We start from the raw sequence: 24,681 nt of genomic DNA on the forward strand, positions 1-24,681 counted from the left end.
ATGTTTCATTTTCATTAACCCTTAGTTGAAAATATTTTAGAATTTCCATCTTTATTTCTTCTTTAACCCGTTAGCTATTTAGCAGTGTATTGCTTAATATTCAAACATTTGGAAATTTTCTAGTTTTCTTTTTGCTATTGGTTTCTAGTTTAGTTCCACCAGTGACAGAAAATAAATTCTTTATGAGTTCTGTCCTTGAAATTAGTTGAACCTTACATTATGGCCCAGAATATGTTCATTTTGGCAAATGAGCCCTGCACACTTGAAAAGTGCATATCCATAAATATCAATTAGGTCAGGTTTGTTGGTAATCATGTTGCTCAATCTATATCTCTACTAATTTTTGTCTCCTTGTTTTATTAGTTATTGGAAGAAGTTTTCATTTATATATTTTGAGGCTATGAAACTAGGTGTGTACACATTTAGGATTATTATAAATTCCTATTGAATTAATCATCTTATCATTATGAAATGTCTCAATGGTTAGTAAGATTTCTGGCATTAAAGCCTACTTGATGTGATATTTTATAGTACAGCAGGTTTCTTTTGATTAGTGTGTGCATAGTACTTTCCGTTCATCCTTTTTCTTTCAACTTCCCTGTATCCTCATATTTAAAGTGTGACATTTGGAAGCATCACCAGGTTATTGGTGGTTTTGAATCGAGTCTGAGAATCTTGGTCTTCAGTTCTTTTATGTTGAATGCAAATACTGATATATTTGGGTTTGACTCTTGCGTTTGACTGTGAAGTAATTGTTATCATTATGGGGAAATTATAGCTGAATTTCAACAAAAGTCTTTGTGTTGTTTGTGTTGATAGTGGATGACAGTGAAAAAAATATGAGTGTTAATAAACTCAGTCAGTTATACTTTTCTTCCAGCTGGATCTCTATATCTTTGTGAGGTATCATTTTCATTTGTGTCAGCCCCTAAAATTAAGTATCGGAAAAAACATGGCCTTAGAATTACCTTTGGTTCTCTATATCACAGGATTTTAAACCAGGAGTTTAAAAAAGAAGGAAACATAGTCAATCTTTTTGCTCTCACTAAAATAATTGTTGGCAAAACATATCAAATTATTTTTAAAATATTGTTATCTTTCTCATTCTTTTTAACATTTTGGGCTGTATTTTTTAATGCATTTGACATGAGTACTCTAGTATATGGGTATAATTTATAAACAAACAAGTCTACATATGTTGGGAGTATAATGTCAAAAAATTTTCTTTGCTTGAGTTTTGAGACCAACAGGCATGGAGAGCTCATATATCAATAGAATCAAAACTTGAGAGACTTCAGGAATAATCTAATCCAGTCCTTAGATTTTAGAAATAAAAAACTGAAGCCCTAAGAAATTAAGTGGCTTGCCCAAGGTCACATAACTAGTCAGAAGCACAATGAGAATCCAGACTCAGACTCTCAACCCCTGTGGACTGCTTTTTCCACCGTAGTGGAGCATCCTCCTACTCTCTCATGCTGCTATGGATGCAGTTTCACTCTCTTAATCCATTGACTTCGAAATGCAGCTGCATTTTCCCAGTGATCCTCTGTCTGGATTTTCCTTTTACGTGAGTATTTAGATTGACACCTATACTTACATTTGTAGTCCTGGGCTATTTGTGTATTAAAATTTAATCATTCATGGAAGTTGATTTCTACACCCTGGTGTTTTGGTGTCAACTTTGGTTCATGAATAAAGTCATTTTCTAAAGATTGCAGACAGAGGTAAACTGTCTTGCAGCATTTTTTCTTACATGAAATGAACTGCTAGAAAGAATATGCTTTCATCTTTATTGTGGGTTATCAATGACCAGAACCTATAACCTTTCGTTAGTGAAAAACAGTAATGACCGCCTAAACAATTAATCATGGAGCTTTTCTAAACAGCCATGATCACTGGCTTCTCATTTCACTAAATAAGCATGGTTGAACTTTCTGCAGCTGTTTGAAGGATGAATTGATTTGAGGATGGAAATTTAGCATGGGTTTTTCTTCATACTTCCTCAAACAGTGTTCCAGAAGGAGGAGCACTGATACTCCTCAGTGGGAAGTACTCAATTACTTTTCTAAGTTGCTGGTCCTCCAGTGGATATATTCTTGATTAAATGCAGCCAGGAGATTTTGCTTTCTTGACAAACAGAGTTTTGAACCAGTGCTCTAGCAATTAAAGAGGTCGTGTGAATTTCACCAATATCTAATATTTTGCTCATTAACATTTTCCTGCACCAGAACTCTCCCCTCCTTTCTTCCTGTGTATGCCCTTATGTAGTGAAATCAAGTTTAGGGAATTGATTTTATCCCAGAAATGATTTACTTATCTTTTTTATTGTAATCTAAAACTGAGAAAGAACTGAAGTATCTTGATACATCTTACAAACTAATCTCTACAGGAGAGGTTAAGAATACAGTTACTCAAGACTACATTAGTAACAGCAAAACAAAACAAAACAAAAACCGAACCAAAACAAAACAGATAAGTAAACTAGTTCTATCATTTCAATAAAACTGAGAAGTGAAAGTATTATTTACCTATTAAGAGACAAACAAATGGTTAATTGCTTAGGTTTTGCACTTTTCACCTGGGTATTGAGAAACTTTTAATCTAAAGGTTCAAGGAGATATTAGTATTCAGAATAGGTTTTTTAAAAAAAGGCATTCCTATTGAACTCTTGGTTACTTGAATAAGCACCAGGAGTAGGAGCACAGTGGTGTTTTTCTTTTTCAATACCTGGTGAGATTACTTCAACTGAAAGGTGACATTAAGCACTGGCATAAGCAGGAAATAGAGCTGATGCACTTACTCAGCATTTTGTAAGGTATTATGTCTCTCACTGAAGAGGAGATATTTCAATTTAGGAGTCAGAAGTTGGCAAATATGCTCTTCTCACCAAAGATGTGATGATGTATTATTATTAAATATACCAGCAATAGCAATATCACTACTTCCCGGGCAGCTTTACAATTACATATATATTTTATTCTAATAAACCATAAAGAAACTCTTTTTCTCCTAAAGGCCAATAAAGGAATACCAAGATATAACATAGTAAGTAATTGTGTGATATGCTATCTTGCAGTTGAAACGACTGAATAATATGTATCTGAATATACCTATACAGACTCACCTGGATAATCTTTGTTTCCATTGTGTGATTATTGTAATTGATTATAAATGTGTGCAGTTATAATTAGAAAATCTGGCAAAACATAGTTATTGTAAAAGAAGCAAACGTTTTCACAGGGCTGTAGAGGCAATGGAAGCATTCCTTGGCCTGGTTTTCTTTTCTTCATTTCTTAATCCATAGTTTACGATGGAGAAGAGCAGAAGCTGGGACATGCTGGGGTCAGGGATGGTTTAGGGGAGGGGAGTGAGGGTTCCGTAAATTGCACAGCGAGTGAAGACTCTCAAGTTATTAGGTGTTAGTGTTTAAAGGGACATTAGAGGACATCTCTTTAACTCCCCTCATTTTAGAGATGAGTAAACTGAGGCCCAGAGACATTAAACGACTGTATACCTATTAAAGTTGGAGCTCGAACCCAGGTCTTTGGCATCCTCTGAGGCCTGCACTCTTTCTGTAATTCTCTACGGCCCTCTCTGCAGTTTAAGAATACTGATTTTGGCACTGCCACTGATGTGCTGGGTGAGCTCAGTCCAGTCATGTCATTTGTTTCCTGAACCCTTTAAAGAGAGAGCACCTCCGAAGAAGTTGGATTCAGCAATTCACTTGAGTGGTGGATTTGACCCTGCTGTGACCAAGAGATGAGAAGCACTCTTTCCATCAACTTGTTAGTTCCCTGGAGAATCTATGGCTCCACTCATATATTTTATTTACTGTCATCTGTTGTCAGAATGTACCGAAACCACAGTATGAAATGTATTTGGTATATAGCTAGCTTCACATTTTTTTGGGTAAAATTAGTTTTGTTCATATTTGTTTCTGCTTGATTGATAGCAGCAAAACTGGCAAGAGGTAATGAGACTTTCCACAAAATGTTTCTTTACTAGGACATAATAAATGACGATGGCTAACTCATCTACAGTGATTGCAGCATTCAACCCCAGAAGCCAAAAAGGGACCAGAATGAGAACAGGCATCCCAAGGTCACAAAAAGATCTTAATACTGAGGCCCAGGGGTCCTACCCATTCTCACGGACTTAACGCCCCTTCTATCCTAGCAGTCGTCTAGGGACTGAGGGGTTGGGGACCCTTTTAAGATTGTCTTCATGAAAGTGGGTGTAAAAAGCAAGTACTTCAATAGCTGTGGGGACAAGACAAGAGTTATTGCTTCCTTCACTTTTTGGATCTGATGAGTTTTGGAAGATAGTGGTAAAAAAAAATCAATATTAGATGGTTCTCAAAAAGAATATAGTGGCTCTTGCTATATTTCCAGGAAGGGACAGTTTTTCAGTGAGCAACTCAAATTGATGACATTGTCTCTCTGACCCCTAGATTTGTATGAAATCAGTAAGCCCTTGGATCTTTTTCCTTGATTGGTTTTTAAACAATGAAATATTTCAAATAACCACAAAAGCACAGAAATAATATGATCAACAACTATTATATTTAACACTTCTCAACATTTTGCTGTACACATTTCTTTCAGATGTTTTATTTTCTGGATAACTAAACTGATTATAGATTTGAAGTCACCTTGTTACTCTTACCTGATCTAACTCCCATATCATACTCCTCAGAAGAGCTGTATTGGGTGCATTTTTATGCCATTCTTACATATTTACTTATCCGAAAACAATATGTACTATTGTCTCAAGTGGTTTTAAACTTCACATAAATGGTATATCATTTTCCCAACTTCACTGTTTCATTCAACATTATGTTTTAAAGATTTAAACACATAGATACATATAGCTGTGGTTCATTTTAACTAAGGCAACACACTCTAGCATGTGACAATACTATAATTTATCTATTCTCTCATTGAGTATTAGGATGTTCCTAGAGTTTTGCTATTACAGTAATTCTGCAATGAGTATCTTGTGTATGTCTTCTCGTGCAGCTGTGTGAGATTGTCCTTAAGGACGAACATCTGGAAGTCCAATTGCCGAGTTATAGGGCAAATGGATCTTGAGCTTTACTGGATAGTAAATTGGTTAGTCAGATGGTTGCACCAATTTGTGTCTCCATCGCAGTACATGGAAATTCTTGTTCCACATCCTTGCCAGTATACTGCCAAAACAGCATTGTCAAACTGTTGGACTTTTGTTTATCTGATGGTTATGAAATGGTATTTTATTTTGTATTTCCCTCATTGCTAGTACTATCTAGCAGCTTTCCATGTTTCCTGGAGGCCCTGTAATCCTTTTGTACATTAAAGTTTTGGATCAGTAATGTATTTGTATATTCAAAAATTAAAGCAATATTTTAGAAGTATATATTGAAGGTGTTATTTCCACCCTATCTCATTCACTGCGCCCCTGCTCTCGATTTATTGATTTCTTGTATATCCTTGCAGTGTTCTTATGCAAATAAGTGCAAACAGGAATGCATAATCTTATCTTCCCCCCAACACAAAAATAACATACTATGTAAGTTGTTCTAAACTTTGCTTTTTATACTTAATCATATATCCTGGAGATCTTTTCCCATCACTGTGTACTTTTTTTATACTTGCACAGTATTCCACTTTTAGGTATAGCACAGATCATTCAACCAGCCTTCTCTTGGTGGGTGCTTTGGCTGTTTCCACTCTATCATTATTAAGAACAATGCTGTAAAGAATACCCTTGATCTTGTTCTGACTCACATATGGGATAAATTTCTAGAAGTGGGCCAGAGGAAAATAGTTTTCTAATTTTGATGGGTATTTTGATCTGTGTCAACAAATTCACTCCATAGAGTGTGGAAGAATGGTACCATTTTGCATTCCCACAACAATGTATGAGAGTGCCTTCTCCCACAGTCTTGACAACAATTTGTGTTCAAACTTTTGTTTTGTTTTGCAATCTAATTGGAGAAAATGGAGTCTAAATACATCTTTAGTTGTATTTCTTTTGTTATGAGAGAAGTTGAACATCTTTTAATTAATATGTATAAGGGATCTGTATATTTCTTTTTTTGTACCTCTAACCCATTCTTGTATTGGATTGTCTTATTGATTTCTAAGAGATAATTATATATTTGGGGATTTAATCCCTTTGTCTCAGATATGAGTTACAAATATTTTACCTAGTTTTTTTTGTTTTTGCTTATGAATTTTGTGCCATGCAGTATTTCTTTTTTTCATTTTTTGTAATCAAATTTCTTAATCCTTTTTAGAAGAATCTGGATTTTTTTTAAAAGATTTTTAAAAATTTTTTTCCTTTTCTCCCCAAAGCCCCCCAGTACATAGTTGTATATTCTTCATTGTGGGTCCTTCTAGTTGTGGCATGTGGGACGCCACCTCAGCATGGTTTGATGAGCAGTGCCATGTCCACGCCCAGGATTCGAACCAACGAAACACTGGGCTGCCTGCAGCAGAGCATGCGAACTTAACCACTCGGCCATGGGGCCAGTCCCAGAACAAGAATCTGGATTTTGAGTCACAATTAGAAAACTTTCCCCTCTAAAGTTATGAAGAAGTTTTCCTGTGTATTGTTCTATTTTTATGGTTTCATTTTTCACATTTAAATATTTGATCTATTTGGTATTTATTCTGATGTTAGATGTGAGGATTTTCCATATGGCTACTGAGTTGTACCAGTAGCACTTTTTTTTTTTTTTACAAAGTTTATTGTTATCAATGATTTGAGATTCTGCTTTTATTGTATAATAAATTCCAACGTGTATTTGGGCCTGTTTTGGCTTTTTATTCTATTCCATTGTTCTGTCTCTTTGTGCTGTTTTAATTACTGAGACTTTATACTATGTTTTAATTCTATCAGTTCCTATTTTACTGAGTTTTTTAACAAAAAGTGTGTTTTGAATTTTGTCAAATTCTTTTTCATCATCAATGGAGAAGATCATATAATTTTTCTCCTGAGATCTATTCTATATTAATGGATTTTCTAATAGCCATCTTTGCATTCCTGAAACAAACTCCACTTGGTTGTAAAGTATCATCCTATTAATGTGCTGATGAATTATGGTTTCTATTTTTTATTTAGGATTTTACATTGATATTCAGAAGTGTAATCAGCCTATATATCGGCCTATTTGTTTTATATTTATCAGATTTTAATAACAACATTGTACTGAAAATACAATGTGGAAATTAAAACCTAATTGTGTTAGTTTAATAGTGGAATGGACACAGGAGAAGAGAGGATTAGTGAATGTGAAGACAGGTCAGTAGAAAATACCCAAACTGAAGCACAGAGGGAAACAAGGAAGAATGGACCCGAAAAAGCACACACAAAAAACCAAAAAAACAAAAACAGAACAGAAAGCAGAAGCCATGCAGGACCCAGTCAAAAGGTCCACATACGTGTAATTGGAGTCTTAGAAATAGAGGAAAGAATGGGATAAAAAAATATTTTAAGAGATAATGGCTGAGAATTTTCCAAAAATGATGAATGACATTAATCCAAGCTTCACAAAGCTCAGCAAACCCTTAGTAGTACAAATACTGCTGAAAACCAAAGCAAAGAGAATATCATAAAAGTCGTTGGAGAAAAAAGACACATCACCTTGAAAGGCACACTAATAATACTGATGGCAAACTTCTCCGCTGAAATTATGGAAGCCAGAAGACAGTAAAATAACATCACTCAGGTGCTGAAAGAAAAAATGCTAACTTAGCATCCTTTACCTATTGAAAATATCCTTTAAAAGCGAAGACAAAACAAAGACATTTTTAGATTAAAAGAAGCTGAAAAAATATAGAATTCTGGGTTTCCATTGTTTTCTCCTTCATCATGTTGAAGAAACCATTCCATTGATTTTTACTTTCCATTGTTTCAGTCGAAAAGTTAGCTGTAATTCTAACCATGGGTCTTTTGAGGATAATCTATCTTTTTTCCTCTGACTGCTTTTAGGAATTTCTCTGTCTTTGATTTTCTTTAGTTTCACCGCAATATATTGTGTATGAATTTCTTTTAACTTATCCTATTTGATATTTGTTGGGCTTTTTGAATTGTGAACTGATGCCTTTAATCAATCCTAAAAAACTCTTAACTATCCTCTCTTGAAATATTGTCCTTGCTTCATTACCTCTTTCCTCTCCTTCTGAGTTTCTAATTAAACACCTACACCTTCTCACTCCATCTGCCTAGTCTTTTACCCACTCATTGTGCATTTTCCATATATTTTTATTTCTTCATATTGCCTTTTGTATTTTCTGAACCATCTTCCATTTCACTATTTTTTTCATAAACTTAATAAATTCTCTTATTAAGTATATTCTTAGAGTTTTTAAAATTTAGGTGATTTTTATTTTATTGCTATAAGAGCCTAGAGTGTGGCTCTTTTTCAGAATTTCTAGATCTTTTTTTGATTTCCTATTCCTTGGATATAGCTTCAAACTGATCCTTTGTTTCTTTAAATTGGTAAGCGTAGTTGGGTCATAGTCTATATTTGATGATTCTAGCATCTGATTCTTTGTGGATCTGTTTCTGTTTTTCTTGTATCTTCTGGTTTTAACATATGGACTTTTATTTCTTTGCATGCCTGGTTATGTTGGACTATGTGCTTTTTAAAAAAATGTAGCATTATTCTAGAATAAACCTCAAAATGTGTTTATACTTTGTTAATTTCTAGGTGAAAAAGTGTTTGTATCTCTGTATGGAGCTGCCATAGACATGAATATAAGACTGGACAAGAATTCCTTGATCATTGAGAAAACCTACATATCTCTGGCCAATCAGCGAACGATAACTATTCACAACCGCAGTAACATCATTGCCCATTTCCAGTGGAAGATATTTGCTACCCAGGAAGAGGAAGACAAAGAAAAGTATAGGTTTGTAAGAAAAACTGCCTATATACTGTAATTTGGGGGAACACAAAACTCAGTGTTTATGAAAAACCAATGACTTTTGTTTTCAACCAACTCACACAATGTCAAATTTTTATAACTTGGTTCCAGTGAACAATACTCCTTTTTTCATTTAAAGAACTTGAGTTGAGCTATTTGGAACACAATGTTGTCCATCCTCAGATAATCTTCACCTGGTTATAATTTATCAGTAGCTAAACTCCTGGATTTTAAAGACCAAATACATCATTCTTCGCTATTCTCTCAAAACTAATCTACATGTGTGTATTTCTTTTCATAACCCTAACTAGATTGATCAGATTTCATAGGGTTTCTAGAAACAATCTCTTTTGGATTGGGATCAATACGGAATTTTTTTTCAGTCAGTGAAAAGATGTTTCTAGAAAATGTAAAGAATGACGAAAAAGAAGGGCTTAGATATAACAGCTTATATATTCTCAGTTTTAGTAGCATTGCTCAATCCCTGATAACCATATGATTTAATAATGATTTCTTGTTGGTATCTTTAATCTTCTGGTTTTTAAAGATACTTCAGGCAGTGGAGAAAATTAAAAAATGGAAAACCAAACAGTTTTGACTAATCTCATCACAGCTAAATTTTGAATATTTCTTTTAACTGAGTCTATCTTTGCCTCTTTTAAACTCAATTTGCAATTTTATCTCCTTCCGTCCTCCCTGAGTTAGCACTTTTGCTGCTTTCATTGGAATTTATTTCAGCCTTTTTTATTTGCCTCTCCATTTTCATTAAAGATTGGCCCTGGGAAGCTTCAAAGCTTTGTTTAAACCAAGTTAGTATGTGATAAAAATAAAATTCTTAGGTCTGTGGAAACCAGGCAGAAAGCCCCCAGTGTGCTGTCCCTAATTGAATCAGAAGGAGCTGTGACAATAACAGGACACAGTGGACCAGAAGCTTTAGCATTCAGACGATGAGCTTTAATCACTGGATTGCCACTGTGTCATCTTTAAAAAGTGAGAAAAGAAAAGCCTTTCCTGCCTGAAACCTTCATTTTGCCTCCTGATATAGAAATACCAGTAGTTTAAAAAGGCAAGGGGAAACTGCTAATCCATCACTTCACTTGTCTTGATTTCCCAGCTGACATACGCATACCAACAATCAGATTGGTCCAAGCACGTTTAGAGATAAAATGGGAGAGCAAGTACAAGTAAAGAAACAGCAGCATTTGCATTGTCTTTCCTCCACTATCTCTCTTGCTCTTTCTGTTATTTCCTCTAGCAATTTTTTCATAGCAAGGGAACAATAAAGAATAGCATTTTTATAACCATGATTGGAAGCCTTACTTTTATCATCTAGGATCGTGACCCTCCCTTAAACAATGAACTTGAAAAGTGGCTTCACATGCTAAATAAGAATACCTCCATTTTCACCTTGGGTGACACAGAGTGACGTAACTCATGGTTCTCCAAAGTGGATTGGTTGATCTAAGACGAGAGTCTATGGAATGCGCTGCCCCTTTCCTTCTCCCCCCTCCCCAATTTCTTATTTGACCCGGGTGTCTCTTCTTTCCCATGCCCCTCTCCTTCCTTGATATGTCCCCAAGCATGTCACAACTTTCATCTTATTAGCCATGGATTCTTGTCCTGGATGTAACTAGCCATGAAATGCCCATCCTCTCAAAAAGCAAGGCAAATACAGACAGGTTTGCTCTTTACTGAACTTTTAGTTCCTGTCTCCGGGTAGTTGCCCCTCTGTGGGTAGCTGTGCCTTGCTGTGGGTATAGGCCCCTTTCTCCTCCACATCGCAAATTCTCAAATTGTCTCTTAGGCCACACATGAGTGGCAGATAAAGCAGAATGTTCTTATATAGCTTGCTTGTGGTCAGAGGTTTGCTCATCCTCGAGAAGCAGCAGTGAGATCTTTAGCTAATGGTATAAATTCTCTCTGGAGCCCCCAGTGAGACCAGTGCAGGAATCCCTGGCATAATCTTTGCATGACTCTTCTGCTCTTGATGGTGAGCAAACTCTTCTTTTGTCCTCTTCCTTCAGCAGTCTCTGCAGTTAAAATGTAGAGAGGAATGTTGACTTTGGTCCCGAACTTAGAACAGAGAAGATCTATTCTAAATGGGCTCATGCATACTTTGAGAAACTGAAATTTCCCTTTGCAGCACCCACAGGACCTGAGTTAAACCTGCCATGTAAATTTTAGGTGAGACCCAAGAGTGGGCCTGCTCCTCTCCAGTTGTAACAGTGGGGTGTCCCAAGGCATTCATCTACAGGAGCTGAAACTTGACTTCAGGAACGCTAAGTGCTTTAACAGATGCCCTCAAGACCTTATTCCAGCCATCAGGGTTTCTTGTCCTCCAGCATCTTGATGATGTGCCTGGGCAAAGACTTGGATATCTTTTCTCCCAGTAGAGGAATTTCAGTCCTACTCAGGAATAGGAAGCCATATTCCTTTCTGGCAGTCTGTCATTTTCACCCCAGGAAGAATGACTTCTCCTTCTACTGCAGCATGTTGGTACAAACCTCGGACACATGTCCAGATTTGGGGGCCTTGGGCTCATCCCAGGCTCCAGACTCTGACAATGAAGATGTCACTTCCCCTAGGCAGAAGTTCTAGGCTTTAATTTTTTTTCCATTTTTTTAAACCTTCAGTATCAGATGTAGGGACCTTTACAAAATTATTTGTGGGTCTGTCTCCTTTCTGATGTTTTTCTGGGACTTGGAGAGAAATTAATCTCTTCAAAAACGGAGGTTGCATTCATCCCTCCTTACTTCCTCCTCCTTGCCCTGAGGGATTACAAAACATCCTACATCCTTCATGCTCATTCATATCACATTTTATTATATTCAGAGACTTGGCATGAGTTTTTCGGGATTTCTACTCCCCATTTCTCCATCAAGCTTATGGGATTGTCTCAATGGCTCTAATTCTAGATTTGCTCTGTACAAGAACTCCTAGAATCCTCAATGAAACACCCACAAAGTGATCAGAATGGATTTGTTCCACAACGTTCCAGTGTAGGAAATGACATGTTTCTCTAGATAAATCAGTTTTAATTGGTCTTTGAGCCTTCCACCTGAATAGTAATAAAAATTTAATCTCGGGGCCAGACCAGTGGTATAGTGATTGAGTTCGCATGCTCCGCTTTGGCAGCCCGGGGTTCACAGGTTTGGATCCCAGGTGCAGACCTACCACCACTCTTCAAGCCATGCTGTGGCAGCTTCCCACATAAAAGAGAGGAAGATTGGCACAGATGTTAGCTCAAGGACAATCTTCCTCACCAAAAAATAATTTAAAAAAAGAATCTGAAGACTTGAGTGGTACTTGGTAAGCAGGAAGAGGATTGCTAGTCCTCAGCTTATAACAGTCATCACAGAGTTACTTGGTGTCCAGGGTTACATGGTTTGTTTGAAGGTGGGTGGCTTCATCCTTTCCATGCCAAGTGTGGACATGGGAGTATTTCTGCCAGCTGTTAAGTCTGTGGCTCTTAGTTTTTAATCTCCTCAGCATCCAGTTACCACCTCTTGGGTGTGCTGCAAAGGAGCAGGGTGCAGGTCTCTAGCACTTCCAGATGAAGAAGGATTACTGGTTCAACACTACTGTAACTGAGACACAAGTCTTCCCCATTGACTATAGACCATAGGCTGGACTGTACCTATGCCTGAAGGTAATGGGTGTTGAGGCTACCAGACCATTTGTAAAATAGGTTAAATCCATGGTTTTACTTGAAAGAGAAGGCTGGTGTGTTGTTACGCTCTCTAATGAGAGGTCCCATTATCTGTAAAACAGAACCACCTCTGAATACAAGAGACCATGAATGTCAGCAGGACAAGATTGCAAAACAATAAAGTGAGGTATATAGAAGCCCTTGTTGGAGTCAACTCAGCTGAAGGTGTTGTTTCACACTCCCTTCTTAGACTCTCAGCCGTGGCTTCAATTCTCCATCAGAGAACAAAGAGGAAGACGTCTGGTATCCCCACTCCCCTTTGCATTATAGGGCTGTTACTGATGCAAGAGTCCCAACAGCATGGGAGAAGAATAGCATTTGGGAATTTTTGTTTTGTTCTTTTTTGTTTTCTGGTCTAAGTGTTGAGTTAATCATACTCCTTAATTCATGGAGCATTATCATCCTTGGTCCACACAAAGCAATTTATCCCCACACCCCACACCCATTAACCCCCCTAGATAAATATAATGTTTATGATTCCCATTATTTGTTTAACCAATCCTTCAATCTCTTACATCAAGTTTACCTCATTTTTTTTGTTTTGTTGCTAACACTGTAATGAACCTCTTTGTACCTCTGTCTTTGTTTACATCCATGATTGTTCATTCCTACAGATAGGTATCATAAATTCCACTCACAGGAATATGTGGTTTCCTTTCTTTCTGTGGACTGAGTTCTCTTTGATTTGCCCTGCTCTGCCCAGAAGAATAGAAGGACTGCCACTCTGGTTACCTTGGACACTGCTTCCCAACTAGCAATAAAAGGAAGCACAGAGTTCTTTCTTTCTTGGGACCAGAACACACTGAATCCATTTCTTTGACTTCTTTATGCTCAGTGACCAAAGGACGCTGAGTGCTACAGTTATTAAAAAGAGTTATTTGACATTGCTGAGTATATGGTTTGCATGAAGTCATTTAGAAAATACTTGGGGCTGGGACAGGAATTCAGTGACCTTAGGCTCTCACTGAGCACTCACATTGCTGAATAATTTGTCTCTCACCATTGGTCATGCCAGTAAAATGGTGATGATATGTCCTGAGAGGAGATAAAATTCAGTCATCAAAGTTCAGGTGAAGTAACTGATACCCTGAGTAATGTGAACACAGCTTCAGTGAGGGCAGAGAGCAGAGGGTTGGGGAAGGCTGCTTTTCTGACATTGCGATGGATATTCATGATGGATTTGATGGGTGGATGAGACCATTTCCAGGAGGATGGACTGGAGAGGAGCCTTTTACAAACTTCTTGCTGGGAAGAAGCTAGAAAGAAAGAGAAAAGAAGGTATCTCAGGTGTAGTTGGAGCATTTTATAAGCTTGACAGCTTGATAATTGCCTATGGTTGACATAGGGAGAAACTAGTATTTATTGAGCAACTGCTTTGTCCCAGAAACTGCACCAGGTCCTTGATCACATTTGATCTTCAACTCATCTCTACCATTGAGGACCTCCTATTGTCTCTATTTTATAGGTGAAGGCATTGAAGCTTACAGGAATTAGGTAACTCCCAAAGTCACAGAGCTAGTAAATAGACAACAGAATTAATATCCAAACCTAGTCCTTGCTGGCTCTAGATTCTGTTCTCCAGGTAACTAACAGCTAAGAAAGAATTAAAGCTAAGCAAGGTAAAAGAAACAAAATTGTCCTGTAAGTGTGAGAGGCAGGGTAGCTGTTAAATATTTAAAAAGCAGCCTGGAAGACACTGTTACCTAAAATAAAATATTTGTCCCAGTATACGTAAGGTCTCAGGAGTAAGCAAATGGGCTTAAGTAGGACAGGGGGCCCAGGAGGACTTCTTGAAGGAAGTGACTAGAGATGAACAAACTGAGGCTCTTGAGAGGTTAAAGTACAAGGTCGCCCACCCAGTATGTTACAGACTCAGGGCAAGGAGAGACCACCCCAGGGTGATGGATGAGACCATTTCCAGGAGGATGGACTGGAGGGGAGCCTTTTACACACTTCTTCCTGGGAGTGCCAAAATAAATCTCACGTTTCCTGTATTTTCTTTAGAGTCTGTGATCATCTGATCGAAGAGGAAAAGACTGAGACCGACGAGTTTCTTGAAGAGTGCATTGTTGATCCTTCACTCCGAGAACGTCTTTCCATTCTCTCCCACACCTTTGAGAATCAGAGAAAGCTGGTTCAGGCAGACAGCATGCTCTTCTTGAATAACGTTTTCACTATTGAGCCCTTGGTGAGCACATAAATACAATCTGACCCTACAGTAAGCATAGTGGGAGCGCGGGCTTATTTTGGTAGAGTACTCACTCTGGAATTGATATAGTGAGTCCTGAGAGCGTAAAGATTCTATCTGAAGAGGCTCATCCTCATTGTGAGACAATGAGTGAAGATTAAGGGTAAGAATGCTCATAGATCACACTTTCTATGCACCAATCACTATGGTAAACACTTTATATGTGTTACCCGATTTATCGCATTTGTATGTATATTATATTACTACAATCTTATAAGATATAATCGGTTCCCCATTCTACAGATGAGGAAATTAAGACTTAGAGAAATTTGATAACTTGCTCAAGACCAAACAGTGGCAGTGTTTAAAAATTTATCTCTGATTAGCCTGACCCTAGAGCAGGGTTTCTCATCCTCTGCACTATTGACATTTGGGGTTAGATAAGTCTTTGTCCTGTACATTGTAGGATGAATGCTATTAAACATCCATCTGTGGATGTTTAGCATCAACTGTGACAACTGAAAGTGTCTCCAGACATTGCCAAATGCCCCCTGGTGGACAAAATCACTCTGGTTAACTGCTTTGTCCTTTAGTCACTCCATAAATACTTATTGACTGCATGTTCTGTACTGGGCACTGTGTGTGAACAGGCAACGATGAGCAAAACAGACATAGTCTTCGATCTTGCTGTCTCTCCAGTGAGAGCTGAGCCAGAGTTAGAACATGGTCTCTGATTCCACAGACCAAACTCTTGACCACCCTGCCCTACTGCCTCAAAATGAAAGTAGCTAGCATCTTCCATACTGATTATGTGTTGGGTACTGTGCGTTACCTTATGCTTGGCAGTCACAGAGTGATGTGAGGATAAAGACAGCAATAGAGTTGAGAAAGCCCACTGCTAGTTAGAGCTGCTGGACTGTTACCATTCAAGCCAGTGGAGAGAAGACATGGGCACAAGGACACATTAGAATACAGGGTCACTTGTGGGAATTGCCACTGACTTGTGTAGACCTGTTTTCCTTATATCTGCACCTCCAAATTGTTTTTAAAGGAGATAACATAGAAAAGGAATTCCATGGCTAAATAAGTTTGAGAAACACTGGGTTCAATATTGTTTGAAAGGTTTCTCTGCTGTAAGACTTCTGAAAGTCTTTAATACGGTGATGTGCCTTGTAAATCTTCAAGAGGGAGCCTTCCCTTGGAGACATCCTTTGGGACTAGTGTTTTGTGGGACCTGCTGTGTGAATCACTGATGAAGACAGTCAGGACACTAGGTCAGAGGCTGAGGTGATTATCACAGGCTAAGAAGTTGGAGGAGGTTTCTTGGGAGCAGAGCCTTGAATTGGTTCTTCCAGGATGAGACTTTTGCTGTTGTTGAGGAAGATCACCTTGAGCCAAGATCTGTTGCCAACTTCCTCTTTTTGCTTGAGGAAGATTTGCCCTGAGCTAACATCTGTGCCAATCTTCCTCTATTTTATATATGGGTTGCTGCCACAGTATGGCCACCGACAAGTGGTGTAAATCCACGCCTGGGAATTGAACCCAGACCACCAAAGTGGAGCATGCTGAACTTAACCACTAGGCACTGGGGCTGGCTCCAGGATGGGACTTTTGAAGAACAAAATTGGGGATGTACATGGCATAGCTCATCTAAGCCTCCATGAATAGATCAGTTTGCTTGAAGAAAAGGGCTCGTGTAGGAAAACAAGATTGGAGATGTGCGTTGAATCTTCTGTCATGTCAGAAGACTGTCCAGGGCTCAGTGAGCAAAGAGATCTTCAGAGACGATGAGTTAGACAAGCAAGAAGTTAAGTCAAGATGAACATATAGTCTTGGACAGACAGGACAGGTAGCAAGAGTGAAAACATGTCAAGCCCAAAGATGTTGAAAAGCATTAGAGGTCCAAGCAAGCAAGTGGCTGAGCAGGGCAGAGGCAGGGAGAAACAATCAGGGCTGACAATCTTAGACATGCCTATAAGGTCCAGCATGTGGACAGTCCAAGAGTCTTCCCAGCCGCTACCACAGATCCAGGCTGATGACTGTTGTCCTATTTCTCATTGCCTTCTGGGAGTGATGGCTCTGGAATTACAAACATTGGTGGTCAGGAGGAGGTGGCAGGCCCACAGGTGAGTCTTGTACATTTCCAATTCAGAAGTCAAAAGACTAGGGTTAACTCACATTTTCTTCTTCTGATGCTCTCTTTCATGAACCACGCTTCTTGATGGAGATATATGAGTGCTAAAATATGGGATTTAATATGTTTGTTTTTGAATTCCAGATGAGAACTGAGTTGGGCATTCTTAGCACAAGGCATTTTTTCACCATTAGGAAGAAAAATATTTTCTTTAGATAATGACACACAGAAATGGTACTTTTAAGTAATTGAGACTAATTTTGTTTATATTGTTTGGGGAAAAAATCACTGGAAACAGGAAGGGGATAATACTCAGTTAGAGTGTAAATGGTCTTTAGGGCGTCTGTAATGATTTTGTCTTTTGTGTACACTATTCAGAATTTCATCTCATGATAGTATTCATTAGCTGATTCTTAACAGTTTTTGCAAAATGAAAATGAAGGCATAAAACTTTTCTTGTGTCTTCTTAAAGTCATTCTGGTCAAAACAGCAGAACTCAGTGTCAGTTATAGTGAATTATTTATTGATGTTAAATCTCCTTTTTTTCTTCTTAAAGCTCCTGATAGTTTTATAGAAATACAGTTCTTGTGAGTGTAATATAATCTTACCTTGTACAGTACTTTTGAAGGTATTTGATGGGAAAATTCTACCATTTCATTAGCTTCTTGACCCAAATGTAGAAAATGGGTTTTTTCTACTGTAGAGATTTTTATTTTCTGATACAGGTAAATAAATGCTAAAGTAGTTTGGGATGAGAGAGTTGGGGAAGGATTTATAGAAAAGATGAGATCTAAGCTGAATTTTAGAAGGAGGATAAAATTTAATTAAGTGTAAAGGAAGAAGGAAAATGTTTCCAGTTGGATAAATTATGGAAACAAAGAAAACAGAAAGCATTAGGTTCCTGGCATATTAAATAATAATGAATAGAGCAGTGTTTCTGGAGCAGGAAGTCATGGAAAATATGAAAAATAAGATTTGAAAGGAGAGTGGAGGAAATCTCTGTCTGGCCAACCTGTTGTGCTATAGCCTACAGGCTATTGTCTGCCACAGTGTGGCTCTGCAAACACTGAATCTGAGGGGTCATACTGTATATTCCTTGCAAAAAGGAAGCTTTGTGGTCAAATAAGTTTGGGAAATACTTGGGAAATCCAAGTGGTAGAGCATAAGCAACATTTCCCCATGACCATACACCCCTGTTCTCACACAGCACACCAAGGTTATCTGAGACTCACTACAGGGTTTGAAGCAGGAGCATGATGTGTTCAGGATGTTTTAGAAAGATTATCCTGGTAGCCACGTATGGGTTAAACTGGAGGAAGGTGGACAGAGGGTGGAATGAGTGGTGCAGGTTGGGCAGGGGAAATGCACTAGTGCAGGAAGAGTCAAGGAGCCTGAACATCTCTGTAGGCAAGTTCAGGGTGATATGTGAGGACGATGCTGACTCAGATGGTCAGCCCAGTGATAGTCGGAAAGCAAAGGAAGTGGCAGATGTGAGAAATGTTCAAAAGAAAGACACTAAAGTGTTTTTCAATTGACTGGCCATTGAGGGTAACACATGGTGAAGAATCACATATCTCCTCAGCTCTGAACTAGAGTGACAGGCAGAATTATGATGTCTTTGATAGAAATTAGCAAGTCAAGAGGCGGTTTAATTCCCAGCTTTGCCAATAGCAAATGTGACCTTAAGTAAGCCATTTGATCTCCCTTGGCTTTGGTTGCCTTGTACATAAAATAAGGATATGGGGTAGGATACTTTTATTCTTTTTGATTCACAAGTTACGATTCTCCGATTTAGGAACAGAGTCTGAACTCCTTAAGGTCAAAGAATGCCTTCTCCTCATCTGTGCCCCAGGCCTAAAAAGAGAGAAGGAAGGAATGAAGGAATGGAAATCAATTAATGGTGATGTTTGGTTCCTAAGGTGTTGAATTTGAGATGATAATAGATATCCAAAAAGTTTTGGAAACGCAGGACTAAATTTGTGGAAGGCGAATCAGGAAGGGAGGCAAGATTTGTGAGTATCCTATAGAGGTATTCATTGAAAGCCTGAAAAGCAGATGGAAATTCTAAGAGCAGAACAAAGAAGGAAAATTGCAGAGGGCCCAAGACAGCCCCCAGGTGCTGACCTTTAGAGGCCCTGCAAAGAGAGGAGCGGCTATGAATTGAGAGAAGGGTGGCCGAGAGGAGTACCAGCCAGCTGAGAACTCATCAGTCTATCTTACATGTCTTTCAACCCTGTTATGCCTGGTTCATCATTTTCTACTGAAGATCTCTTCTGAGTCTTGCTCACGTATCAGATGAGTTATGCCAAATGGCCGCTGTTAAATTTCTGACAGTTGAGCCATGCATCAGCAATTAGTTTTTTATTAGGGTGTGATTCCTTTTAATTAGCTTCTTGATATGAGTTGAGTTCACAGTAGAAGCAGAGAAGATTAAACCAAGCAGTGTCACCTTCTGATCTCACAATCAATCTCTAATTGATATGCTATTCAAAAAATAAAAATAGGGCCGGCCTGGTGGCAGCATAGTGGTTAAATTCGCGTGCTCTGCTTGGGTGGCCTGAGGTTGACAGATTCGGGTCCCAGGTGCAGACCTATGCACCGCTTATCAAGCCATGCTGTAGCAGGTGTCCCACATGTAAAGTAGAGGAAGATAGGCACAGATGTTAGCTCAGCAAAAAGAGAAGGATTGGTGGCAGATATTAGCTCAGGGCTAATCTTCCTGAAAGAAAGAAATAAAAAATAAAATGTTGGTGTAGGGGCTTAGAGACCACCTTGCTTTCTGATGGGCTCTTCAGCTTCTGTCCACCGTGGAAGGACATTGTCTCCAAATGAAAGAAACTTAAAAAGGAAAAAAAAAAACTGGTTACTTAGGTTCTGAAAATAAAGAAGAAACAACATGCTTATTTTCTCAGATCTATGTCTGTGCATCTTGGTTCTTCAAAATGCATCGGCTGAAACCAAGGTTAGTTTAGCCCTTATTGTCTTCTCTCCTATTGAGTGTTTTATGGGACTCTTTCAATTTAAAGCAAGTACATTCAGGATCAAGAGATCCGTCACTGTCGCTAAAGTGCCCAGAGGTGGTGATGGGTTTGAATTTAGTCAAATTTTATTAATATGATCATGTGAGTAGTTTGACTCAATGCTGTGAGAATGACTGACCAAAACCCTACAGCTTCAAGTTCTTGCTCTGTTCTGCCACCTGCTCACCACTTGGCCACTGGTTAGTTCCATTGCCTTGGCTCACTTTCTTCTCATCAAGCTCATTGCACAGCGTTGCCGTAGGGTCTCTTGTTCTAACCTTGAGGAGCTATGCTGGCTTGTCTTGGGTACTGAAGTGGTCACAGAGTGTAGAAGTGGGAATCTGTCTTTTGAGAAACCCCAGAGGCATTCATTAATGGAGAAAGGGGGTAGGCAAGGATCCAGAGTGACCACAGGGGGAAGGCAGTTCTGGGCAGATACAGGACAGAGGTCTGGAAGAAATTTTTTTTAGCCTCACTTGGTAATTTATTGATATTCTAATAGTAGCCATAATTGTTCTAGTCATAAAAGCATGTGGCATATTACTACTATTTATACCAAGTTCCTCATGTCAGTTCTTTTGATAATGTCTTGAAGTATTAATGCAATTTGCCTAAAATTTTCCATTTGTTCCTTACCTAGAGAAGGTATTGGCTTCTGTAAAATACTGATCATTTCTCAAGCCACCTGCTTCTATATAGTTTTTTTCCCCATTGGAAAGGAATTGTGAAATTGAGTCTGTTATGCATGTTTTCTCCTTCCAGAAAAGCAAGTGGAATCGACTACTTTCAAAAATATAATATTCTATTTTGCTAGATGGACTCTGGCTGCACAGAATTTTGACAGTCTCATTCTGTTATATCCTCTGCTTAGGTCTCCTGGGCATTCTGAGTAAGAGAGATTCAAAGACAAGAAAACATGATTCAGAGAATTGAGAGGCAGAAGAATATCACAGGGCAAAAAGAGAATTAAGTTTTTGATTTCCATAGGTGTCTAGGAGTCCTCTGAGAAATCACATCACAGATGTGTTGGCCTTGTTTCTCAACTCCGGTGCTGCTGGCTCAGGTCACACTTTAAGATGTAGTGATTTTCTGAATGTTGAACACATGATACTTTCTTAAAAAGAAAGCTCTGAGAATTTAGAGGTATTTGCCCAAACTGGTCCTAGCTGATTGGCTAGCATCAGTGAGCAGGGGAAACGTTTCTGCTCCTGTTTTGTTGTCTTTTCCATCAAAGAAAACTTCATCCAGTATCCCTAAGGAAAAGTCAGCTTAATTTAACTAAGCCTTAAAAAGGGAGAGAAACTTGATAATTCCTTTTTACCGTGTAAGTAATAGTAAACCATGCTCTGTTGTCACCTAAGCCTGCAGAAAACATGCAGTTCAGCAATTCAGACTTTGAAAGCACAGCTCAAATTTAGTTTACTTTATTTTTCCCAAATTGGTATAGCATGTGAGCTCAGCAGAACCAGGTTGGGTGGAAGCCCAGATGGCTACCAAAAAGGAAAGATCTAGCTTTTTACTGCAAACCCCTTCCACTTCTTGTACCATTAGCCATGAGTCACATTGCAAATATGTGGGAGCTGACACCTTGGAAATGGACACCAGAAAGGAGAAAGGAGGACAGGGATCCGCTGAGAACAAACTGTCCTTGACAAGTCGCAGCTCTTCCGATAGCACGGTTTTCCTATTCTTCAGCCTCCCTTTATCATTGATGGTCTCTCAGATCTTTGTGCTCGGGCAAACCTTTTCCGGTTGTGCTGGTACATTCACTATTGTACTGGAGAAGCAGCGTAGGTGGACGGAGGCCTAGGGAAGTCTCAGAAACAGCAAGGTTCCTCGTGGCTCATTAAATAACTCAACACCCTTCCTTGCTGGAAAAGACACAAATCTGTTCTCTCCAGAGAAAGGCACGAACATCACACATAATGACCTCGGTTCTGTAAAACCGCGGTGGCATTTTCACTGTATATGGGTTGGAGTATCTCACCCAAGACAGAGAACACCTTTTGTGAAACTTCCTCTGACAGACGGCCAGATCTTAGATCCCCCTCTTAGAAACTTTTCTGGTCATTATTTTGAGAATCAAAATTTTATGAAATTCAGTTTTTTGTCCTAGGAGATGCAATGGAGTAGAAAAATCTTCTTGCATGTCATGTGCCAATTCAATCTTTACTCTCAATGATAATTAGGGTAGTTTACCTTCAACTTTTTAGCTTCCTTTTTTTTTTTCTATTTGTCTTTGAGACAACTTTATTTGCCCCAAGTGATGATAAGGAGAGCCATTTTTTCTCTCGCTGATCTGGAAGTTTCTAGAAGAGTAGTTGTGGGTAGTGAAACAGATTATAGCTTCTAATTAGTGCTTCTTTTTTTTCTCTTATTGATTGATGGAAATTTGACTTTAGGAGGATGTTTTTATTTCCCAAGAGAAATTCTTTAAATTTTCCTTAAATATAATAAGATAGCTGGAAACATTTGTTTATGTTGTCAAGAATATTTTCATTTTGGTGGAACGTGATGGAATTCATCACACAGGGTAGCAGCTCTTCAAATCATTATTCACTGACCTTGTTGTGGGCTGCCTGGACCCTGACCCAAGCGGGATAACTTGATAAAGATCTACCAGTGTATTTCTCAGGAGCTGCAACATACTGATGTTGACTGTGTCATCCGAGAGAACCTCCTGAGAATCACCTTCTAAGGGAGTTGAACATATGAACATGCAGGGCGTCCTGCTATGTTCACCAGACAGAAGCACCAGTCATGCTGGCTTCATCTAAACCTGATTATTGCTTGTAATGATTTAAATTTATTCTGGCATTTTTTTATGATGTGAGAAAGGTCACTCATGACTTCTTGTTATAATTGCAGTGAGGTTCAGGAAGTGAGATTGTCACTCAGCTAACATCCATACCAACCTTCCTCTATTTTGTACGTGGGATGCTGCCACAGCATGGCTTGATGAGCAGTGTGTAGGTCCGCGCCCAGGATCCAAACCTGTGAATGCTGGGCCGCCAAAGCGGAGCACATGAACTTAATCACTATGCCACCGGACTGACCCTGCCAGTATGATTTTTTAAGGAGATCATTTTTAAAGTATACTTTCTCATGATTGTATTAATCACCTATCATGAACCAGTGCAGTAGGTTCATAGACAGCTTTCAGAACATCTCAGCACTGCGTCCATCAAGTCACTTGGTTGTTTGTTCTTGTTCCAGAAGGAAACATGAAGTTCCATTTCCAGAGATATTTAATATTTGTGCAAAAACTACAATATGGGAGTTTGCTTTAGACCTGAAAATTCAAAATAGCTTCCTTCTAGCAGGTCACTTGATTAATAAGTGAAATGCAGTCATGAGTCCAGGAGAAAAACAAAACATTAGCACATGAAGGAAGTTAATTAAAATATAACTGAAGGCCATTTTGACAATTATTTTCAACAAGCAAGATAATAGTCACTTATGGATTATATGTTATATGCTCAGTCTCTCATTTGGAGCAGGAAAGTGGACAGGGATGGGAGAGAAGTCATATATGGAAGGAAAGCAGAACAGCAGGGCTTCTGTGTGATGAGGCTGGTTTCACAGGACTAGGAAGAAAGGATATTGATGTCAGTGCCAGTAGGGAAAATTCTGAATGTTTTGGTTTTCAGAAGGAAACTTTAGAAGTGAGCGACAAAGAAAGAAAATTCTTTTCAGAGACATAAATAACATGGAAGTTAATTTCAGAAGTGTTGGAGAAGTAATATGAAATGTTTCAAAGATAGATAAGTAAAAGTGGGGTCATTTTAGGCAGATTGCCTGTTTCAAGGGTTTGTTCTCTCTGATTTGCTAGAAAGTGCTGTGTTAAGTTTTTGCTATAAAGAAATAGACGTTCTTTGACTTTTAATCTCTACTGAAAAATAAAAGTGTCCTTGTACATGTTCCCAACTCCTTCAGATGACCTGATATTGAAAGCATCCCTCTGCGAGAGGAAACCGAATGACCACACTTCAGTTTTCACAGACACGCACAGCCCTCTTAATGCACGTCACCTGCTACCGGCCCAGGAGAGGACTTTCGAATAGGATTTGTCCTTGAATTATCTCCCAGGGCTCAGTAAAAGCTGCAAGTTACCAGCCGATGTCACAGGCACAGTAAAACAACTACAGCCCAGGATAAGGAAGCACTGAGCCCACAGTCCCGTTCGCTCAGTCTGAACCCTGTGACTCAGATCCCCTTGCACTGGTGTTCCCTCTCCAAGCAGAGGGGCTTCTCAGCCTTCAGGGAGCCTCTGTGGCACATGATCCTCTCATGGTCACATCTGGACATCAACACGCTCTCCTCTGGGGAGATTCTGCTTGCCTCTCTGGAGCATGTCCATCCCACCATTTCCAACTCACCAGTTCTGATAATCAGACTTCTTTGATGATGGGTGTCCAAGAGCGCTTCTGGGAGAGAACTTAAGTGTGTTACTTTCTTGTCTGCCTATGGACCTTGGATTCTCTTGCTCGGATAATGCTTTGGGAAGGAGTCTGGCCCACCCCAAACCAAAAGATCCCTGAATTTGCCCACTTGTACTGAACTCATCTGATTTTCAGTGTATCCTTTTGCAGGCCACTTCCTACCATTCTGGTGAGATCTTTCTAGCATGGGTTTTCTCAGGATCCAAGATGGCTGCTTTGGTCAGTCAGTTTGAATAGGAACAGGTCAGCTGTGTCCATTCTACACCAGAGTCTAAA

General features: G+C 38.9%; 1 protein-coding gene across 4 annotated transcripts in view; it reads left to right on the forward strand.

The window, feature by feature from the left end:
- The window catches only part of HYDIN (HYDIN axonemal central pair apparatus protein), a 338,461-nt gene that overhangs the window by 71,434 nt on the left and 242,346 nt on the right, over positions 1-24,681 (forward strand). For all 4 annotated transcript variants that reach the window (XM_070500558.1, XM_044761259.2, XM_070500554.1 and 1 more), the window contains exons 8-9: positions 8,696-8,897; positions 14,626-14,809. In XM_070500558.1, coding sequence (XP_070356659.1) covers positions 8,696-8,897; positions 14,626-14,809 — 386 coding nt within the window. The remainder of the gene's footprint in view (positions 1-8,695; positions 8,898-14,625; positions 14,810-24,681) is intronic.

Source organism: Equus asinus, chromosome 28 (genome assembly GCF_041296235.1).
Source record: "Equus asinus isolate D_3611 breed Donkey chromosome 28, EquAss-T2T_v2, whole genome shotgun sequence".
NCBI lineage: Eukaryota > Metazoa > Chordata > Mammalia > Perissodactyla > Equidae > Equus > Equus asinus.